Source organism: Trifolium pratense, linkage group LG5 (genome assembly GCF_020283565.1).
Source record: "Trifolium pratense cultivar HEN17-A07 linkage group LG5, ARS_RC_1.1, whole genome shotgun sequence".
In the NCBI taxonomy this organism is placed as follows: Eukaryota; Viridiplantae; Streptophyta; class Magnoliopsida; order Fabales; family Fabaceae; genus Trifolium; species Trifolium pratense.
Window position 1 is genome coordinate 9,629,382 of NC_060063.1, and position 20,303 is coordinate 9,649,684.

Sequence of the window (20,303 nt, forward strand, 5' to 3'; positions counted from 1 at the left end):
TTGACTATCATACTCTCCACCATTATCAGATTTCAGACTTTTAATCTTTAGACCTGTCTGATTTTCAACTTCTACTTTCCACCTTTTAAATACAGAAAACACATCTGATTTATTTTTAAGAAAATAAACCCATACCTTTCTGGTGGAGTCATCGATAAAGGTGATGTAATAGCATGAGCCTCCAATAGATTTCACCGGAGCTGGTCCCCAAACATCTGTATGCACCAATTCTAGCTTTTCAACTTTGGAATTCTTCCCTGTTCTTGAGAAGCTAACCTTTTTCTGCTTTCCAAAGATACAATGTTCACAGACACCAACATCAACATGCTTCAAGTTTGATAACTTACCCTTTGTTGCCATAAGTTTCATTCCTTTTTCACTCATGTGCCCAAGTCTTTGATGCCATAAGGATGAATTATTGACAACCTCAGTAACTGCTATCATATCTTCATCTGCAACCATGTAAAGAGACCCTTGCTTCTTACCACGAGCCACAACAAGATTACCTTTTGTTACCTTCCAAGCTCCATCTCCAAAAGTGGTGTAATGTCCTTCACTATCCAACTGCCCTATAGATATCAGATTTCTTTTTAAGGCTGGAATGTGTCTGACATTGTGCAATGTCCAAAGAGTTCCACTAGAGGTCCTGATGTCAATATTGCCCCTTCCGATAATGTCAAGAGGTTTTCCATCTGCAAGATAAACTTTTCCAAACCTTCCAGAAACATAATTAGATAACAATTCTTTACAAGGAGTGGTGTGGAATGACGCACCTGAATCCATAACCCATGAATCAACAGGAATATCCAAGCTACATATTAATGCATCATCAAATTCATCAGTTGCTGCATTTGCGGATTCATCATCATCATGCTTTTTATTTCTGTGACTCTTGTTCTTCTTTGGTGCCTTGCACTGATTGGTAAAGTGGTCTATCTTGTCACAATTCCAACAAACAATATCACTTCGAAACTTTGTCTGACCTTTCCCTCTTGACTTTGATCTACCTCGACCATTCTGAGACTTTTGAGTTGTCCTTCCTCTGCTTTCAGTATTCAATGCTGAATTAGAAACATGACTGGAAGACTCCCCTGAGGCTCTCCTGCGAACATCTTCGCTTAAGATCAAGTTACGGATGTCATTGAGCTTCAATGTGTTATCCCCTGTAGAACTACTGACTGCTATAACAGTTGCATCCCAACTATCCGGTAGTGATGACAATAGGATCAGTGCTTTCACCTCATCCTCAAATTTAATCTGCACTGATTCCAACTGGGAGAGAATAGTATTAAATTCATTAATATGATTAGTTATAGAAATACCTTCTCCCATCTTGAGGTTGAACAACCGCCGCATCAAATATACTTTGTTGGCTGCAGACGGCTTCTCGTACATATCTGATAACGCCTTTATCAAACCTGCAGTAGTCGTCTCGTTCACAATGTTGAATGCAACATTCTTGGCCAATGTCAATCTGATCACGCCAAGAGCTTGTCGATCTAACAAAACCCAATCTTCCTGCTTCATGTCATCTGGCTTCTTCCCTGACAAGGGTTGATATAACTTCTTCTGGTAGAGATAATCCTCTATCTGCATCTTCCAGAAACTGAAGTCTCTGCCATCAAACCTCTCAATCTTCACCTTCCCTTCTTCTAACGCCATTGCTCGACTATCTCCTCTAAACTGAGAAGACTCCCACTAATTCCTCTAAACTAAGGAATTCCCTTGGAATAACCAAAGGCTCTTGATACCAGTTGTTAGTATCGAGCAATAATAATAGTAGAAGAAATGAGAAGAATAGAAAAAGAGAAAAAGGACACAAAGATATAACGTGGTTCAGCACACAGTGTGTGTGCCTAGTCCACGGTTGCACTAGAGAAGAGCTTTATTACTTGGTATTTAGAAGTTTACAAGATGTCTATATATATAGCACTTAATGAGACATAACAGAAATAAAATAAGCGATGTGGGACTAATTTAGACCACACAACTCTAACACTATTCTGTCAAGTACTAACATTTTGCAAATCAAACGGAATCTTATGAGACAAACTTGAAATTTTTGATGTGAACTAAAAACAACATTTAAAATATTTATGAGGAATAAAAATTTATTTAACCCTAAACTATATTTATGAAATTATCATTGAAATTTCATTAACGTGTTACATTACAACATATTTTCAAATAAATTCAATGTTTTTTTTTTTTTTGACTTAAAATTCGATGTTAATTACTATGAATTTGCATATACCGATTAAATTGACAATATTGCCACCGTCGGTGGGTAAGCCGTGTAGCAAATATGTTTACGTTCGTAGAATTATACAAATAACATATATGTTTGACCTTCTTCACCTTTGAAGCCAATCTGCATGGAAATTTACGTGGAAACTCTTATGGTTTCTTCAAAACATTATAAATATATCCATTTCATCATGAAGCTTCTTCATTACTCATTCACAATTTGTTTCAATTTTCTCTCATATACAAGCTTGTGCATTATTCATCTCTCTTATTTAAAACTTCAATTTTATAAGCTATTGCTGAATTGCTTCATGAGTTCTAATAAACACCCAAGTATTAAAAAAGTTCTTTGTCCAACCACAAGGCCATCAACAATTACTTCATCATCTTCTAATTCCTCGGGGACTAAACTTCCAAACATGGGGCAGATCTTTGGAATTAGGAGAAAGTAGAAAATGTTTTTACCAATGGGTTACTAAGATGTTGTTATTCATTATACCATATACCTAGGTTTTCTTTTATTCTTTGATTTCCAATTTGTTGTTTTATATGTTTATTCTTATATGTATTGGAAGTTATTATAAATTAAAAAGTTATAGCTTAGTAGTCTTCTTTATTTAAAGGTACCTTTTTGTTAATTGTATCTGAATCTCTTTTTTTAATTGTGCTCTGTATATCATATAATGTCGTAAGATCACTACAATTCATTCATGGAACCAATGAGATCAATTATTATTTTTTCTTTGGAAAAATACATTCACATGTACTTTAAGTTTTTTAAATAATAAATAGATCATTTAAGTTTTTAATTTATAACATCCAGATTCTAACCGTTAGGAGTTGGAGGGAGTAAATGTAGCTTCTGTGTCGCGAATATGTATAATAATATATGTGTGGATTTTGGTATTGGAGGAATAAGGAGGCTCATGATGTTGATTTTGTTAGACCAAACCTTCCAATACAGCAGGTGATGAAACTGCTTAACGAGTATGATCATGCCTCAAAGAATAACATGATCACGGTGGAAAGGTCAAGTACTATGGCATTGATAGGTTGGAGTCCACCTCAGACAAATTATATAAAATTGAACACATATGGTGCATTTAAAGATCAGCACACGGCTGGTTGTGGGGGAGTGATTCGAGGTTGCGACGGCGAATGGTTGGGTGGATATGCCAAAGGTCTTGGTTTATGTAGTGCTTTTGTGGCCAAGCTTTGGGACGTGCTAGAAGGACTGAAGTATGTTTGGCGGTTGGGAATTAGTAAAGTGGAATTGCATATTGATTCAAAAGCAGTGGTCTGAGTAGTCAGAGAAAGACGGTTACAGAGTTCGGCAGGTGTCGCCTTAGTAAAACAAATATGGCGCTTGTTGGACTTGGATTGGTGTGTTGAGATTTCACACTCATATAGGGAGACAAACAAGTGTGCCGATGCCTTGGCCAATCTAAGATGTACTCTAGATCATGAGATATTAGTTTTTGATGATTGTCCATCATATTAGATATATTTACCATGCTGATAGATTAGGAGTTACCACTCCTATAATGATATTCGTGTAATCCTCTTTGTTTCTGGGCTTGTGCCCTCAAGATTACCAAAAAAAAAAAAAACTTTAATTAAACAAAATTTTAATCACTTTTATCAAGAAATACAAAGTCAATTTCCAAAAGCGTGATATAAGCTGAATTAATTGGATAAAGGAAACTCGTGACTTTTTTTGTTATTAAAAATGATATATTTTTTATATATTTTTTTAAAGACTATTTTATTTCCGTAGAGTGCAACAAAATATTTTGAAATTTGTCAAAAAGAAAATAATATTTTCTTAGAGTAATTGGATTTACAATTTTAAAAAAGTCAATTCTAAGTTTTTGGGAAAAAGAAAAGTTAATTATAAATTGAAAAATACTTATAAATTTGCACATACGATATTAGCCCATATTGCTAACCCATTAAAGCGTGTAGGAACCGTGGGATTGTAAAATTCATTGTTAGGTTCTTAACATAATATAGGCAATACACAATAACATCAACCACCATTTTTCAATTCTTTGACCGTTTCTCTTCTTTATTTTTCGAATGGGAAATTTAATATTTCTTGGTGATCAAGGATCATGAGAAAAATATTTAAAAAATAAAATAGAAATTTTGTAGAAATTTACCATTTGCTTTTGCTTTTAGAATTCACATTGCTAGTTATAGTTTTAGTCTCTTCAAACATTATAAATACCACATCGTTAATCTTCTTCAATACTCATCATTTCCAAAAATATATTTGTGTTAATTTTCTCTCATAAACAAACTTGTTTCACTCTTATTTCAAAAATTCAAATATAGCTATTGTTCCTGAATTGCACCATGAGTTCTAAAAACCCTAGCATTCAGGATGTTCTTTTTCCAACAAATGTTGTTAAAAAGTATCAATTTGATACTCCTTATTGTTAAAAATGTTGTGTTTATTGAGTCTTTTGGTGTAACTTGGTGTGAGGACTTGTCATCATCCTCTCAATCCACTGCTGGTACTAAACTTCCAACCATGGGGCAGATCTTTGGAAGGAGAAACTAAATAATATATTCACCATACTTATATGATTGTTATACATATGGATCATGATTCTCTGCAGTCATTTGACGCATTAATGCAGTTAAGACAATTATGGTTGTTGGATCGTAACTTAGACATTTTAGATTTCAAAATTAGTATTTTTTTATTTTTAAAATTTCAAGTAGTATACGATCCAACGACTACGGTTGTCCTAAATGAGTGAATGTGTCAAATTTTAATTGCAGATAATCTGATTTGTATATCTATATATTTTCTTTTATTCTTTGATTCCAATTTGTTTGTTACTGTTTATATAGGAAGCTATATATACAAAGAAAGCTTAATAGTGTTTACTTAGATGCACCTTATTAAATTGTTTGTAATAGTGCTCTATATCATATCATAAAAAGCGTAAGATCTCACTACACATTGATTCATTTATGGATCCATTACTAACATTTGTTTCTTTCATCTAGGTCAAGCACAAATTTACTTCTTTTTTATTAACTTTTTAATCAACTGATTGGTTAGCTAATTACAGTATAACGTTAAACTCTTTCGAGATTTGCATGTTTTGAAGATACCTCATAGAGAGCTTCAAAGTCTTCTGTTTTATGACAATTCTAACACGTGCATCCCTCGGATTATTAGTTTCGTTTCCTTTTTTTTTGGATTTTGCCCCTTTTATGTAAAAAAAAAAAATAAACACTTAAAATATCATTTAATAAGTTGTGGACCGTCACACCTTGCTCTTAAGACGGTAACATAATATTTCTCATTTTTTTCTTGGAAAAATATGAAGGCGCGTAAACGTAAAATTTAAGATCTTTGACAATTTCTCTAATTTTCTCGTTCCAACTTAGAAACATATTTATGTGTCAAAAAAATAGAGTTGGGATCCTCTCTATTTCCAATTCTTTCCATTTCCTCCATTATTATATAGTTTTGGGAATATAAATGCAAAAATGTGACATTAAGTGGGTCCAAATGTCATTTATACACCTCAAAATATTTAAAAACTTTGATAATAGAAGAAATGAAAAACATAAGAAATGGAGAGGATCTCAACTCAAAAAAATAAATAAATTTAGAAACATGTTTTAGTTATAAATATGCTACCTCTACCTGTTGCTCACGAAACGTGCTTCACCTAACGGCTAACGCTAACTCCACCTTTATCTCTTAATTGACAACATTTCGTAAGCCTAAGTTATAAGTTATATAATACTAGGGGTAAACCCGTGCGTTGCACGGGTTCGATTAAATATATAATTAAAATATTTTTATAAATGAAAAATAATAATTGTTATAAATATAATAATATCATATAGTTAAATAATAGATATTAAAATAGCATATTTAACTCCTCTTCGATGTATTATTGATCAAAAAGGAATAAGAAAATATGAGACATAAGAGCAATTTAAAGTTCGCTTATAGATATGTCGTAAAATAAATTATAACCTTTAACTTCTAAACTTTTGCATAGATCATATACATTCAAATTATTTCTAATGTAGTTGAGACATACAATTTTTTTTTTTACAAAACATACCAAATCCATGGTTTAAATAGAAGAAAAACTTCCGATCAAAAGGACGTGCTCCACAATCATCACACTGCAATGACCACATTTATTGCATAAAACAATCTTTAAACTTCAGTCCTTAAAAAGATGAAAAATGGATATTGAAAATAGAATAACATTCATATATATAGACATAATTTGCTAAAATATCTATACATAGAAAACATACAAAATAATTTAAATACAAAAAATGAGAGAGCATGACTAAACAAAAAGTATGTGATACATGTGAATAGATATTAGTTATATAAGGATCATGGTTACATTGAGAAGCATTCCAACAGTCATAAGATTTAATTGTAATGAGTGTTTAGTTATCATTGCATTATATTTTTACAAATTAACTATGCAAATGTTAATTTATAGCATAAGAAATTAGATCTCTTTATGCAAAAACCACAATAACACATGAAGTTTAATTCTTTTCATTTTAGTGTGCTGTTTCTTTTGCAGATAATCAAAAGTCACACTATTAATTGGTGTGAATAAGCAAGCATTGAGGGAGATCTTCCGGTTCCAAGAGAAGCATGAGTTGGAAGTGTAATATATTTTTGCAATTCTTTATCATCCCAAGAATGCACACTACATTCTATGGTGGATGGAGCACTCCTGACATATAGAGAGTTTCTCTCATATGGTCTATTCGGGTTGCTCAATGCATAAAAGTTTCTCAACTGAACATAAAATAATGAAATGTCGCCTAAAGTTTCCAGTTTGACATAATTCATAGTTAAGAAGTCTATCTTGTACACATTTGGTAATGTATTGTGATGCCTAAAATCAACCACTAAAAGTTGCTCGTCACAACAAACCAACCAACGAAAGGGTGAGACAATTGTTTCATTAGGGGTACTCTTCAGTTTTAGAAATGTAATATTTGCAGAATTCAAGTTGATTACCCTATGTTGGCCTTGTTAGTGAGACCATATATTTTATTATGAAAAACCACAAAGTTGACTACCGTCCCTTGATTTTCCGTTGTCGAATAAGTAACCCAACCACAATTTCGAGATTGATAGACATTCAAACTCCCAGGAACAAAAATATTGCATAAAACCACCAAGAAAAATTCCTCAGAACATTTTCCGAAAGCAAGCAAGGCATGGTTGGCCAAACCAACAGACTGAACTTTAAAGGTAGAGACATTGATTACCTTCCTTATAATGTAATAGATCTCTTATAATATTTCATAAGTTTGAAAGGATGTATCATTTTTTTATTTTATTAGTGTAATCATATAAGATTTTAGTTTTCTTTATATGAGTTACAATTTTATCGTCAAATGTTACTTTGTTTTTTATTTTTGATGTATCCCTTATTTTATTATTTTCAATAAGAGTTGGAGGTATACCTAATTATACTTGTAGACAATATTGCTCATGAGAAATGTTAAAATAAGTTTTGATTATAGAATATGATTCATATATGGTGGCTTTGACTATTTGTTCCACGTGAAATCATTTTTTGAAAATTATGTATCAAATAGCGTTTTGCTTACTACGTTCTATGCAATTTAAGGTTCCAAATAACTTATCTACTTACTCTGTCTTGGAGTTTATTCTCAGTTATTCACTTGGTGAAATTTTATTCCAACTTTATTAGTCCCAATTTTTTAGTCTATTGTTTGGTTCACTTTTTTTTTTTTGCTTGGTCCTTTTTTTTTGGTTTGTTTTTCTTTTTCTTGGTGAGGTTTGTGTCTCTTCAAAATTATTGTTAGTTTTTGTCCCTCTTATTTAATATTTTCTTGAACATTTATTTTATTTTTCTTATTATATTATATAAACTTAAATATTTGTTGTTGTCAATATATAAGTTTGGACGAAGATTTTATATATTTGAATTTAGGTTTAGTTATTTGGTTAAGGTAAAGAAAGTCTTAAAGATGAATTTAAGATTTAACATGTGTCATCTTCTTATTTTCTTAAAAAAATGTCATCTTATTCTTATAAATATTCCACTATTTTATTTTCAGCTGTAACGTAAACATTCTTTTAGAATATGTACTTAATTTATCCAAAAAGTTTTTAGTACAATTCTAAGTGGAGGAAAAAGTATTTAGCACAATTTCTAAACTAACATGTTTTTAGCACAATTCTTTTCATTGATTCATTTTATGGCCGTAAGAATAAGATGGCATACGTAGATTAAAATAGGACCGTCTATTAAAATTCATATATATATTCATATTGAACCATCCAGATTTAGGCAAGTGTTATACTATAAATGCATGAAGATTATATATTTGGACAACCTCTAAGTTAAGTTGAATCAATATACTTCTTACATGTATTACAATTATAAGAACCGTATGATTTGAGTGTCAACTACAAAAAAAAAAACTTATTTTAATTTCTACTTTGTTTTTGTTTTTATATTTCTCTTGATCGAGATCTATATTTCTCTTGATCGACATCAGGTAGATCACCTACACATTGTAGACAATATAGTATTTAAAAATGAGACACATATTTATATTTCTAAATTATTTGGATTGTCCTCTTTTAATTGAATGCCTCCAACATCAATATACCCTCGATCTATATAAATTTTAAGGCACTTCAAAATCAATAAAAAGAAGTCTCTTTTATCCTCTTCAACTTATTTACATGAAAAAAATTAATTATATTCCCATTAATCAACAATTTTTATACAAATCTTTTACCTTATATAAAATAATAAATGAAAAAGAAAATAAGAAACAAATAATCTAAAACATTAGACTAATAAAATAATAAATGAAAAAGAGAAGTTGTCTAATTACAAACATTATATCAATTAAAAAAAAATGATGGTTTACAAACTGCCATTAGAGTTAAATACACATCCTTACATGAGGTGCCATTTCATAGACTTTATAAGGAGCAAGGATCAACGTAAACAAAAATAGAAGTATGTTTTATCCTGTTCTCCTCCTTCACATGAAAAAATAGTCATATTCATATTAATCGATTCAACTCAAAGTTTAATTAATCATCGAACAAAACACCGGTTGATATTTTAAAAAATATCCAACCTAAAAAAGAAATATAAAAAATGATTAGAGATGTTCCAAACTCAGAGTAATAGAAAAATTCCAATTTACAAACATATTAATAGGCAACTATCACATATATGTATATCAATTTCTTAATCAATCACATGTAGACATACCTGATATTCTAAGAGGTTAGACACCATCACCTACCAAGGACAAAAACCAATATACTTACGATGTAACTATATATATGCACACAATAGCTTTTAAATCAATTCAAGACACTATAATGTGTAACTATAACATATGGAAGGTGAAGATGCATAACTTTTTCTCATGGAGATGTTAGACAAAGAAACCATAGAGTTTTTGCAATGAGATAGATAAATTAAAATTTTGTTAAAACATAGAAGGTAAACTTCCTGATATGGTGGTGGTGATAATTAGCTTTTGGGTTAACTTTATATAGAGCTTGTGTTTGATAATTAGCTAAATTTACATATTCAATATTAGTGTCTCCAAGAATTCTTTGTTTTCAATTGCATTAATAGGAAATTGTAACATACAATATATATTTTAATATATTATTATTATTAGAGTAACTCTATTATATGAAATATGAAAAGGTTTTAATAGAGATTGTAAACTTTTCTTGTAGAGTGTCACATCATCACAATGCATGCTTGTGAGCAACTCAACAACTAAAGTATTTTTTTTTTCATAAAATTTATTTTGTCAAGCATGAAATTTTTTTGAGGAGTAATTTTTTTATTTGGTTTATTTATTTAAAGTAAATTTTTGCAAATTGCAAATCATATTTACACATGCATGATTTATATTTTATGTTTGGTAGTGTAAAATATGAAAGAGCATATATCTATTCATTGTTCTTTTTGTAATTTGTTTTTTTTTTTTTTCTTTCTTTCATTATTATTGGGAACCATTATTAATGTAACATATAGATAATTATTTTGGAGGATGAATGGACACACAAAATAAATTGTGGGACAAATTTTAAATAGATATGAGAAGCTCTCTAAAGCATGCCACATCATCACAATGAATGCCTATGAGCAATTCAACCTTTCTTTTACTAGTAGAACCACAATAACACATGAAGTTTAATTCTTTTCATTTTAGTGTGCTGTTTCTTTTGCAGATAATCAAAAGTCACACTATTAATTGGTGTTTCCAATTATTTGCAATTAAGCATAAAATAAATCTCATAACTGATTTCAATTATTTTTTCTTCTATGGACCAATAATAAACATGTTATTGTTCTCGTATTTATCAATTCTCTTTTCTAAAAAGTCCGGTATCAAATATAAAATTATATTCATAGTTATACAATAACTTTAGTAAAATTGCATATTATTAAAAAAAAATTATAAGGAAGATTTTTTTTTTTTATCAGAGAATTTTTTAGTAAAGTTGGACGCAAAAATGTCAATATGGCGCAATTCAGTTTTTTCTCAATTACATTATATACTATCATTTATCATTATAAGTCCAAATTTAGTAGAAAGTTGAGACAAATAATATAAGAATACATCATTGTTTGTTGATATATCTTCTTGTGATAATTTCATTTTAGAATTCCAACAATCATGAGAATTTGATGGTCATAGTATCATTTATGTCTCTCTCTAAACCATAACCGAGATATAAATTTGTAGGTCTTATTATATTAGTTGGTCACTTTTAATTAAATTTTTCATTTTTCATTATTGATATATTCTTTTGTAAGAAATTCTCTTAGAGGTGCCACATCATCACAAAGAAGGCCTAAAAGCAATTCAAGCTTCCTTTTAATAGTAAAAGATGTTATGTCAATTTTCAAGATATAATTTGGTCGAACAATCTAATAGATATCCAACCATAAAAAATATGGATTAACATATATGAAGAATATGAAATACAAAATAGATAAATAATAAAATGGTGAATTAACTGAATATACAATAGATGATAATATATTCTTATATGAGTGACTATTTGTTTTACAAATTTCTCGTAAGGATGCATGAAAATCAATAGATACTTTAGTCAATATTCTGCCATAGAAATCAATAAATTAGTGAAGGCATACATGGAAAGTAAGAAAAGAACATAAGACATTATTAAAAGTTGAAGAATACGTACCTAAGAGTTATTTTGGAGAAAGTAAATGATGACTCAAACAAAAAATTTATAAATTAGTAAATACCTTTTTCTTCCTCTGGTTCTATCACATGGATCTGGAGTAAGTAGACTAAAATAATATAACGTTCTATGTTCTCGATAACAAATGAACAACCAATATCAATAAATAAATGAGAAAAATAAGATTGTTTACTTACAATCATTGTTATGATAAAAAATATATTTTAAAGATAACTTTTAAATGAACAATATAATTTGATAAGAGTAATTGAGTATACCGGCCTTTTCATTCATTAACATTCTATTATAGTGAAAAATTATTTCTTTCAACCTACACATGAAGAACAAAAACTAAACATTAGTACAAATGAATATTGTTGGATATCAATACATAGCACCATGGTAGAAATACGCTCAAAGATTGAGTGAAAATATCAATTATTAAGATTTAGAAATAATAAGTAGAAAAAGAATGTGGGGTGGTGGTTATAAAGAGTAAGAGTGAACCTATTAGTCACTAAACTTTCTCATTTAATAGTAATGTGTTTTTCTAGCTCATACCACTTTCTAGCTCTAGAATTTGAAAGAAAAACCTATCATAATACATAGCACATACCACTTTTTTTTCTTCTTAGTATTGAAAGAATATATTTTGTGGTTATATTGGTCCCTTTTAATTCATTTAGAAACCAATTAACTTGCAATGAAGAGAGACACACGTTTTTTTTTTATATTAAATTCAGCTCTTTAAGGGATTGATCAAAGAGGTTTGGAATATCAAAGTGACTCACTTGCTTGAAATATGATGATTCCTTTTTTTATTAGTATTAGTATTGAAAGAATTCCAATAGTCATGAATATTTTGTGGTTATATAAATCTTATATATTAGTTGGTCCATTTTAATTTAATAATTTTTCATTTTAGTTAGTTGGTCCCTTTTAAGAAGTTATATAGTGCTAATTTGATATATTGATAATTAAAATTAAAATGATTTAATTAAAGGAGATGATGAAAAGGTTTTTTAATAGAGATTGTAAACTTGATAATTTGATATATTGATAATTAAAATTAAATGATTTAATTAAAGGAGATGATGAAAAGGTTTTTTAATAGAGATTGAAAATTTTTCTTGTAGAGTGCCACATCATCAAAATACTTGATTGTGAGCAACTCAACATTCCTTTTACTTGTAAAAGATATGTATTCAATGAAACCGAAATGTTAAAAGAAAATCACCATTTCGTAGGCTAATTGATTAAGTGTTTATAAAATAATAAAAAATATGAGATTATAAATCATTATTGACATCGGAGTTAAAAATAATGTAAAAATATTTTAGCTACTGAAAAGATTACTGAGATGAGTGATGCAATAGGTCACATTGTTTAAAATATTTTGTGACACTATCAAAATTGTGCAACTTGCACACAATTAGCCACCACGTCTCTAGAATCAAACAATTTAATTACAACTGTATAGGAATTCTATTGGATTGTAGGATCCGTTCTAGAAATACAACTCAAAATATGGTTTTAAAATCACTCTAATATAGAGAATGAAAAGCAGAACAGAATGAAATTCATCACATGAGTAATCATCAGCTGAACACAAATCAGAATGAAATATGGTACAAGCATCACATGAGTAATCATCAGCTGAACACAAATCAGAATGAAATTCATCAACAATTTCAGAAAGTAGTTCTAATTGAAAAACAGAGTGCTCTTCCAAAGGGTATTTCATAGCATCGAAAATATTAAACTTCGCAACAATGTCACCAAATTCCACGGACATGGTCCCATCATCAACGTCGATTTTTGTCTTTGTCGTCTTCATGAATGGTCTGCCCAAGATGATCGGCGATCTGCTTGACTCTGTTTCTCCAGCCATGTCAAGGATGTAAAAATCTGCAGGGAAAATCAAGTCATTAACTTGAACTAGCACATCTTCCACCACTCCAACAGGGCGAGCATTGCTCCTGTTTGCCAGCTGAATAGTAAGACTTGTATGCTGCAAAGGACCAAGGTCAAGATTGTTAAAAATAGAAGTAGGCATGACATTAATAGAAGCTCCTAAATCTAACATGCAATTTTCGAATTTTCTATCCCCAATGGTACATGGAATAGAAAAGTTCCTGGATCCTTGCATTTCTGTGGCATGGCCTGATTGAGGGCTGAAACATTAGCTTTTTCAGGCACAGGTTCGAGTGCAGCATTAGACTCAATAAGGGCTGAAACATTTCGGCCCAGATTAACTCTCTCATTTCCCTTTACTTTCCTCTTGTTTGTGCACAAATCCTTCAAGAATTTTACATATTTCGGAATCTGCTTGATCACGTCAAGGAGAGGAATGTTGACTGCTACTTTGCTGAATACATCAAGAATCTCTTTGTCTTCCTCAGCCTTGTTCTTTTTATTTTTCTGCACCCTTTGATGAAAAGGGATTGGTGGCACATATGCTTTTTCAGTCTCAGCGGTCACAGAAGGTTCAGCAGGTTCAGGAGCAGATGATGTTGCAACGGCCTTCTTCTTTTTCTCTGGAGCTGGAACTGGTTCGGTCACTCTCCCGGATCGCAAAGTAATTGCACTCACATTCCCATTTGGGTTCGGAACTGATTGTGCAGGAAGGTTACCGGAGCCTTGGGCTTGTAGTTGGCCTATTGCATTGGCCATTTGTCCCATCTGCGTTGTCAGGTTCTGAATGCTAGCATCTGTTCGTTGTTGATGTTGTGTGCTATTTGCAACCAGTTGCTTGACAAGGTCTTCCAATGAAGAAGTGGCTGGTGGGGCAGCAGGGGCTGCAGCTTGTGACTGATTCCCATATCGGAGGTTTTGATGATTCCTCCAACTAGGGTGATATTTGTTGGTGGAGAGGTCATGATTGTTGTACCTGTTTTGATTGTAAAGGGCTGCTGCTGCTGCATATGCTTGACGAAGCTCAGTTATTGTTTCATCTTGTAGAATGGGGCATGTATCAGTCGGGTGCTCAGAAGAAGTACAAATACCACATACTTTTGCTGGTTGAGCTTTGCTAACTGCCAACTTTTTCACCAAGGTAGTAAGTTCATCAATTCTAGCATCAAACTTGGTTTCGAGCGCCTTGATAGAGAAAGAGGAAGACTGAATCTCATTCACACTTGCCGAATTATTTCTAGTTGTAAACTGTTGCGAGTTGAGTGACATGTTCTTTAAAGTCGAAGCTCTTGATCTCAGCTTTCCAACGCATCTTCCCGCGCCTCAATCCGATATTTGTAACTCCAGTTATGACCTGCGGACTGGAAGGGTGTCAAAGTGCTATTTATTCATAAATTAAGTGCGAAAATAAAATAGAGTTAGAAATAAACTTAAATATAAAAACACATTAAAATAGTGAAAATAGTAAATTAAACACTAGTAGAAATATGACATATTACTTAAGCATTTTACATCTGACGAACATATGTCAGATGTAAAACGCTATATGGAGTAGTCTTTTCATCTGGTCTCAATATCCACAGATGTAAAAAATATATAGACAAGACTTTTTACATCTGACTTCAATATACCAGATGAATAACTAAACGCGGTGGCAATCTTGTAATTATGGTGAAAATTATCTAAAATACATATATATCTGGCCATATTTAGCCTCAGATATAAAAAGTCAGGTTGAATAAAAAAAATAAAATAATATTTTTGGAATAGAGGTAATGTACGTATATCTCTCTCTCAGCTCGCAAGACAAAAAAACACTCGCACAAAAAAAAAGAAATCGATACAATACAACCCTAGCTCTCTCTCGCGATGCAAACCCAGCGCCGTCCTCCACCGGCGACGAGATTGAACCTCAGCGCCGTCCTTTAATCAACTCACCACCACCGCCTTATCTCAGCAGTCGTTCTCTCTCTCTCACTCGCGCAGTCGTCCTCTCTCTCTCACTCGCGCAGTCGTCCTCTACCCTCACGAACCCTAACTCCAAATCGAAGGTTGTCTTTCATTCTCCAGCCTCTACTCTCACGAATCGAAGGTTGTCCTCCTTTCTCCGGCCTCTACTCTCACGAATTGAAGCTTGTCTTTCTCTTTCACATCGATTCAGGTACGTACTCTTGTTTCTCACGAATCGAAGGTTTTAGCTCTTAGCTCTTTGTGGTTTGTTACTTGATTTTGTTTCTACTGAACTGTTTCTTTGTGTTTGTGGTTTATTTTGTTTCTACTGAACTGTTACCTGATTTGGTTTTAGCTCTTATTCTTTGTGTTTGTGTTAAAGTTTAGTGGTAAAGTTTAGCTCTTATTCTTTGATTTTAGTTCTTAGTTTCTCAATTTCTATTCTTAAAATTATGTTATGTTTGTGTTCTTAGTTTAGAACTCTGCAGATCTGTTTCTGTTCTATTTTGATTAAACTAAAATTTCTGTTTAGTTGAATTGAAGTTTAGGTTAATTGGAAGAATTTTCACATATCAATTAACAGATATAACTATGAAGAATTTCTGTTTAGTTTAAGAATTTCTGTTTATATTTCTTACGGTATGGTTTTGGTTTTAAAACTTTTGTTTAGTTTAAGTTTAAGTTAATCTGTGAAAAATTTCTGTGCTATTTCACATTGGTTAATTGGAAAACATTTCAACACAATTATGGTATGGATTCTTCATATTTATATTTTTTTTAAGGTGTTAAACTTGTCTGTAGTTGTTGGCTTATTGATAAAACAATTCTTCAATTATATTAGTGAACTAACGATTTTACTCTCTTTGTATCAATAACGTGAAAGTTCCACTTGCTTTAACTATATGTGCTTTAACTATAACGTGAAAGTTGTTTGGCATATGGTACTGGTTTTTATGTGCTTTCTTGCTCAGTTCTTGAGTGATTGGATTCTTAGTTTATGTTATTCTTGAAGGCCTGCTTTGGTTTGGGTTTCCTGGCGTCTGTCTTTTGGGGTTTGGCCCTTAAGTATGGTTTTGGGTTCTCTTGTTTGTGGTTCTGTACCTGTTTTTGCTGCTGGTAGTTTGGGTAAGGTGATGGTTTTTGGGACTTGTAGCTTTTTAGTTTTTAGTTCCAGCTGTTGTTTCATGGTTTCTTCTTGATTTTTATTTTTATTTGCATTTGTTTCTATGATTTCTTTTGTAAGTTATTGCTTTTGATTGCTTTTGGTGTTGATTCATGACTTTAGCAGTTATGTTAAATTAGGTGACAACAAGCACATGTATTGCTTTTTTTCTCAGTTATTGCATATATGTTTCACAGGTTAACTTCTTTTGTCTCTTTCTATGTGAGTGTTGTTGATTGGATAATTTGGATTGATTTTCTAGTTTAAGCATTGGTTGCTATTAGCTAACAGAACATGGACTTCATGTTTCAAGGTTGGTGATCTTATTCATTAGGTCACCGGAAGCTAATGAATGGCTTTGGTGATCCTGTTACCACTCTTTTTCATTAACTATTTCTTTGATTCTGTTGGATTCAGGCATATACAGAGACAGAGTAAGTGTATGCACAAATGACCATGTTTTCTTGAGTACCAATGGAGGCATATGATAAATAGCCTTTTACGGTTATGTGGCTGGTTATATTGTTTCAATTTCAATACCTAACATAACATGTGATTTGTGCTTCATTTGGCCATTCAAAAAAGTATTGTAGAAATTACTATTGTGACTTGTTTGTGTTTATGCTTATGTTTTTGTTCATATGTTGAGCCAATGTTCCTTCAATGTGTGGCTATTGAAATGTTGTCTTCTAATTTATTGTGATGACCATATGATTCAGGTTTGAGAGAGTGGTTACATTTTATTTCTCAGAGTTAGTAATATCCATTACGATGCCAATGTGGATGGATGGCGGGATCTTGATTGGAGTAGCAAGGCCATACATATTGCTGCTAGAAACCAAACAAAGTGGTAAGTATATGACTTATCAAATTAATCTTCTAGTCACAAATGGTTTGAGTAATATTACACTACCTGACCTTGGCTCTGTTAGTAGACTTTTGAATGCATTTGTTTATATGATAGCATATGATATGACTGCCTTGTCTTGATTCAAGTTGAAGTTCTGTACATTTTTGCTATATGATATTTATGTTTCATGTAAAAGACTAAATTATAACCTTTTCAGTTTTCAATCACTACCATGATTTCTTTGCAACTGATATTATCCTTATATTAATTTAGGTCACATTAAGTTGCTAAGTAGTCTTTGTTTACCCTTCAGAAATGGTAGAAAAGTAAGTATTATACATGTTATATTTATATTTATATTCTTTATCTTGTTTTTATATTCCCCCCAAAGAACAAATTAATTAATTAATTAATTAATTAGGCATCTGTTTTGCAGATAGGTTGAGATTGTAAGGGAAGAAGGATTGGAGATATCTCAACCAGCTCTTGATCCAAATTCGACAGAGATACATCATAGAATTACAGTTAGAGCTAGGACCAAGAAAGCGCATAGGTAACATTTGTTTTAGAGCACACAATTGTACTTACTAATCGTTGCTTGTCACTTGTCATGCCTTATCTTGATTTTCTTACCTGCATACGAGTGTATGACTTAGTAATTTGTTGTTCTTGAGCATCTACTATAAACTTCACTAAATGGCTATGCTGGTTGTTGCTTGCGTGATTCACTAGCTAGAAAGGGGTCAAACAGTGTGTTATTCACATTTGCTTTTGCATTTAGCTGTTGTTTGGATAAATGATTCATTTACCATACATTAATTAACATATTGTAGTTATTTACATATGAATTAAGTTATTTACATATTGTAGGTGTTCAATGATCCCACGTCATTAACAGAGGAGGAGCTGTATGATTTGCGAGACCGTTGGGCAACTTGTTTTCTTGACCTATATAATCCTGATGTAGATTATGATGATGCCGACGGAAAGATTAGGAGCTAGCTAGGTTTGTGTGAAGTTACAATTGATTAGTTATGATGATGTTTTAATTTGTATTTTGGATGGATTAGTATTAATTATTATGATGTTTTGTATTTTGGATTTCAATGGTTATACTTTAATGACATTATTACTATATATATGTTGAATGTTGAATTTGGCTACGGATGTTGAATTTTAGTATTATGTTCTTGATGCAAGTTATGTTATATTGTTGGCATTGTGGGTTAGATTTTTTTTAATAAAAAAAAAGATTTAAAATATTAAAAAAATGCAGGTTTTTGAAAAAAAAAAAAGTTAAGATTTCACATCTGGTGGACTTGGTCAGATGTAAAAGGTCCAATTTAATTTTTAAAAAATAATATTTGATTTTCGCCTTGGTCAGAGGTAAAAAGTGTTTTTTTACATCTGACTATGCCAGATGTAAAACGTGTATACTTACTAAGTCTCGTGCGCCTACATCTGACATTTCTCAGATGTAAAAAGTGTTTTTCGCCAGATGTAAAAAAGCTTTTTTCTACTAGTGAAACCATAGGAATACACAAGTACAATAGTAGAAGAATGTGCATTAAAATGCACTGATCACAAATCTTCTGCTAAATCAATTTTTGATTCTATGTGCGCAACTTATGATGGTAATGAGAAGGTTCAAGAGGCTAAAGCTAGGCTCTTGATAAGGCAGTATGAACTTTTCGCCATGAAACAAGATGAAGATATTGAAACCATGTTCACAAGGTTTCAAACTCTTGTATCTGGTCTCAAGGTTCTGAAGAGAAGTTACACCACCTATGACCATGTTCAGAAGATTCTGAGAAGTCTTCCTCTTGCGTGGAGACCCAAAGTCACTGCAATTGAGGAAGCTCAAAATCTCAAGAATATGAGTCTTGAGGTTCTGATAAGCAATCTCAGAAGCCATGAGATGGTTCTGAATGCTGACTCAGCAGCTCAGAAGAAGTCCAAGTCTATGGCCTTACAATCAACTAGGACTTCTTCCAAAGCTCTTAAGACTCAACTTCTTGACATTGAGGAGGAATCTTCTGCAGATGGTCAAGAGGAAGAGATGGGAGATGATGAATTTGCTATGTTCACCAAGTTTCAGCAATGGGTCAGGTTCAATAAAAAGAACTTCAGAGGAAATAGCTCAAGAAACTCTGGTGTCAAGAAGGAAGAACAGAAGAATTGCTTCAATTGCAAGAAGCCAGGACATTTCATTGCTGACTGTCCTGAAATGTCTTCCAAAGACAAGAGTAAAAGGTACAATTCTAAGAAGCAACAATTCAAAAGTAAGCTGAAGAAGAGTCTGATGGCTACGTTTGAGAAACGATGTTGGGAATTATGTTGAGATAACCTTTTTAATGACGTTGGGAAGCTATGAATTTGAATGTTGAGTATTGTTGTGTTTTAATGAGTTACTAATTGACGTGCTTGTGTATTTAGTCGGTGTCCTCATATATGCTAAATTGTGTTTTGGTCCCAGAGTGCCTTAACTCCTTTGTGTTTATGTTTTCTTATTCCCTATTCTTGTTTTGTGTGTTGTGTGAATATATTCTCACCCCTTTGTTGTTTGTGTTGTCCGGCTTGGCCCTGCGATTGTCAAATCACAGTATTTACAGGTTGTCGAGTTTTCGAGTTCGAGAAGTCCGCTCTGATTGTGACACTTGAGAAAGAGTCTTAACGTCTATAATATTTTATTACTTGTAATCTCTGATAGTTATGGTCTTGGGAGAGATGATGGGGTGAGACAAAAAAAAGGGTAAAATTATTCTACCAAAAAAATAAAAGGTAAAAAGTAAAATTGGAAAATAAATTGATTTGTAGAGGTAGAGGTATAATTGTAGGCAAGGAAAAAAAAATTATTGAAATAGTTTTGGCAATGGATCAAAGCCTCTCCATTTATTAAAAAAAGAAAGGTTCATAGTTATTGACTTGCA

General features: G+C 31.8%; 2 protein-coding genes across 2 annotated transcripts; one reads left to right on the forward strand and one right to left on the reverse strand.

Annotated features, from left to right (window-relative positions):
• Positions 1 to 13,004: 13,004 nt before the first annotated feature.
• LOC123886011 lies at positions 13,005 to 14,680 on the reverse strand. The gene is made up of 2 exons (XM_045935348.1): positions 13,616 to 14,680; positions 13,005 to 13,508 (listed from the first exon to the last, which is right to left on the reverse strand). The coding sequence occupies exons 1-2, from the start codon at positions 14,678 to 14,680 to the stop codon at positions 13,005 to 13,007; spliced, it is 1,569 nt and encodes a 522-aa protein (XP_045791304.1).
• Positions 14,681 to 15,008: 328 nt separating this feature from the next.
• Positions 15,009 to 18,258, forward strand: LOC123887167. Its single transcript, XM_045936454.1, has 5 exons — positions 15,009 to 15,572; positions 17,243 to 17,373; positions 17,647 to 17,699; positions 17,810 to 17,926; positions 18,244 to 18,258. The coding sequence occupies exons 1-4, from the start codon at positions 15,187 to 15,189 to the stop codon at positions 17,816 to 17,818; spliced, it is 579 nt and encodes a 192-aa protein (XP_045792410.1). The 5' UTR covers positions 15,009 to 15,186; the 3' UTR covers positions 17,819 to 17,926; positions 18,244 to 18,258.
• The last annotated feature ends 2,045 nt before the right edge of the window (positions 18,259 to 20,303 follow it).

What these genes read in the sequence shown, in the direction of transcription:
- LOC123886011 (XM_045935348.1), bottom strand. Translation starts at nt 14,680, where the DNA reads ATGTCACTCAACTCGCAACAGTTTACAACTAGAAATAATTCGGCAAGT. An exon ending in CAGGAACTTTTCTATTCCAT is followed by an intron (nt 13,509 to 13,615) that starts GTACCATTGGGG and finishes GGTCCTTTGCAG; the next exon opens with CATACAAGTCTTACTATTCA.
- LOC123887167 (XM_045936454.1), top strand. Translation starts at nt 15,187, where the DNA reads ATGTACGTATATCTCTCTCTCAGCTCGCAAGACAAAAAAACACTCGCA. An exon ending in TCTCTTTCACATCGATTCAG is followed by an intron (nt 15,573 to 17,242) that starts GTACGTACTCTT and finishes CATATGATTCAG; the next exon opens with GTTTGAGAGAGTGGTTACAT. An exon ending in GCTAGAAACCAAACAAAGTG is followed by an intron (nt 17,374 to 17,646) that starts GTAAGTATATGA and finishes ATATTAATTTAG; the next exon opens with GTCACATTAAGTTGCTAAGT.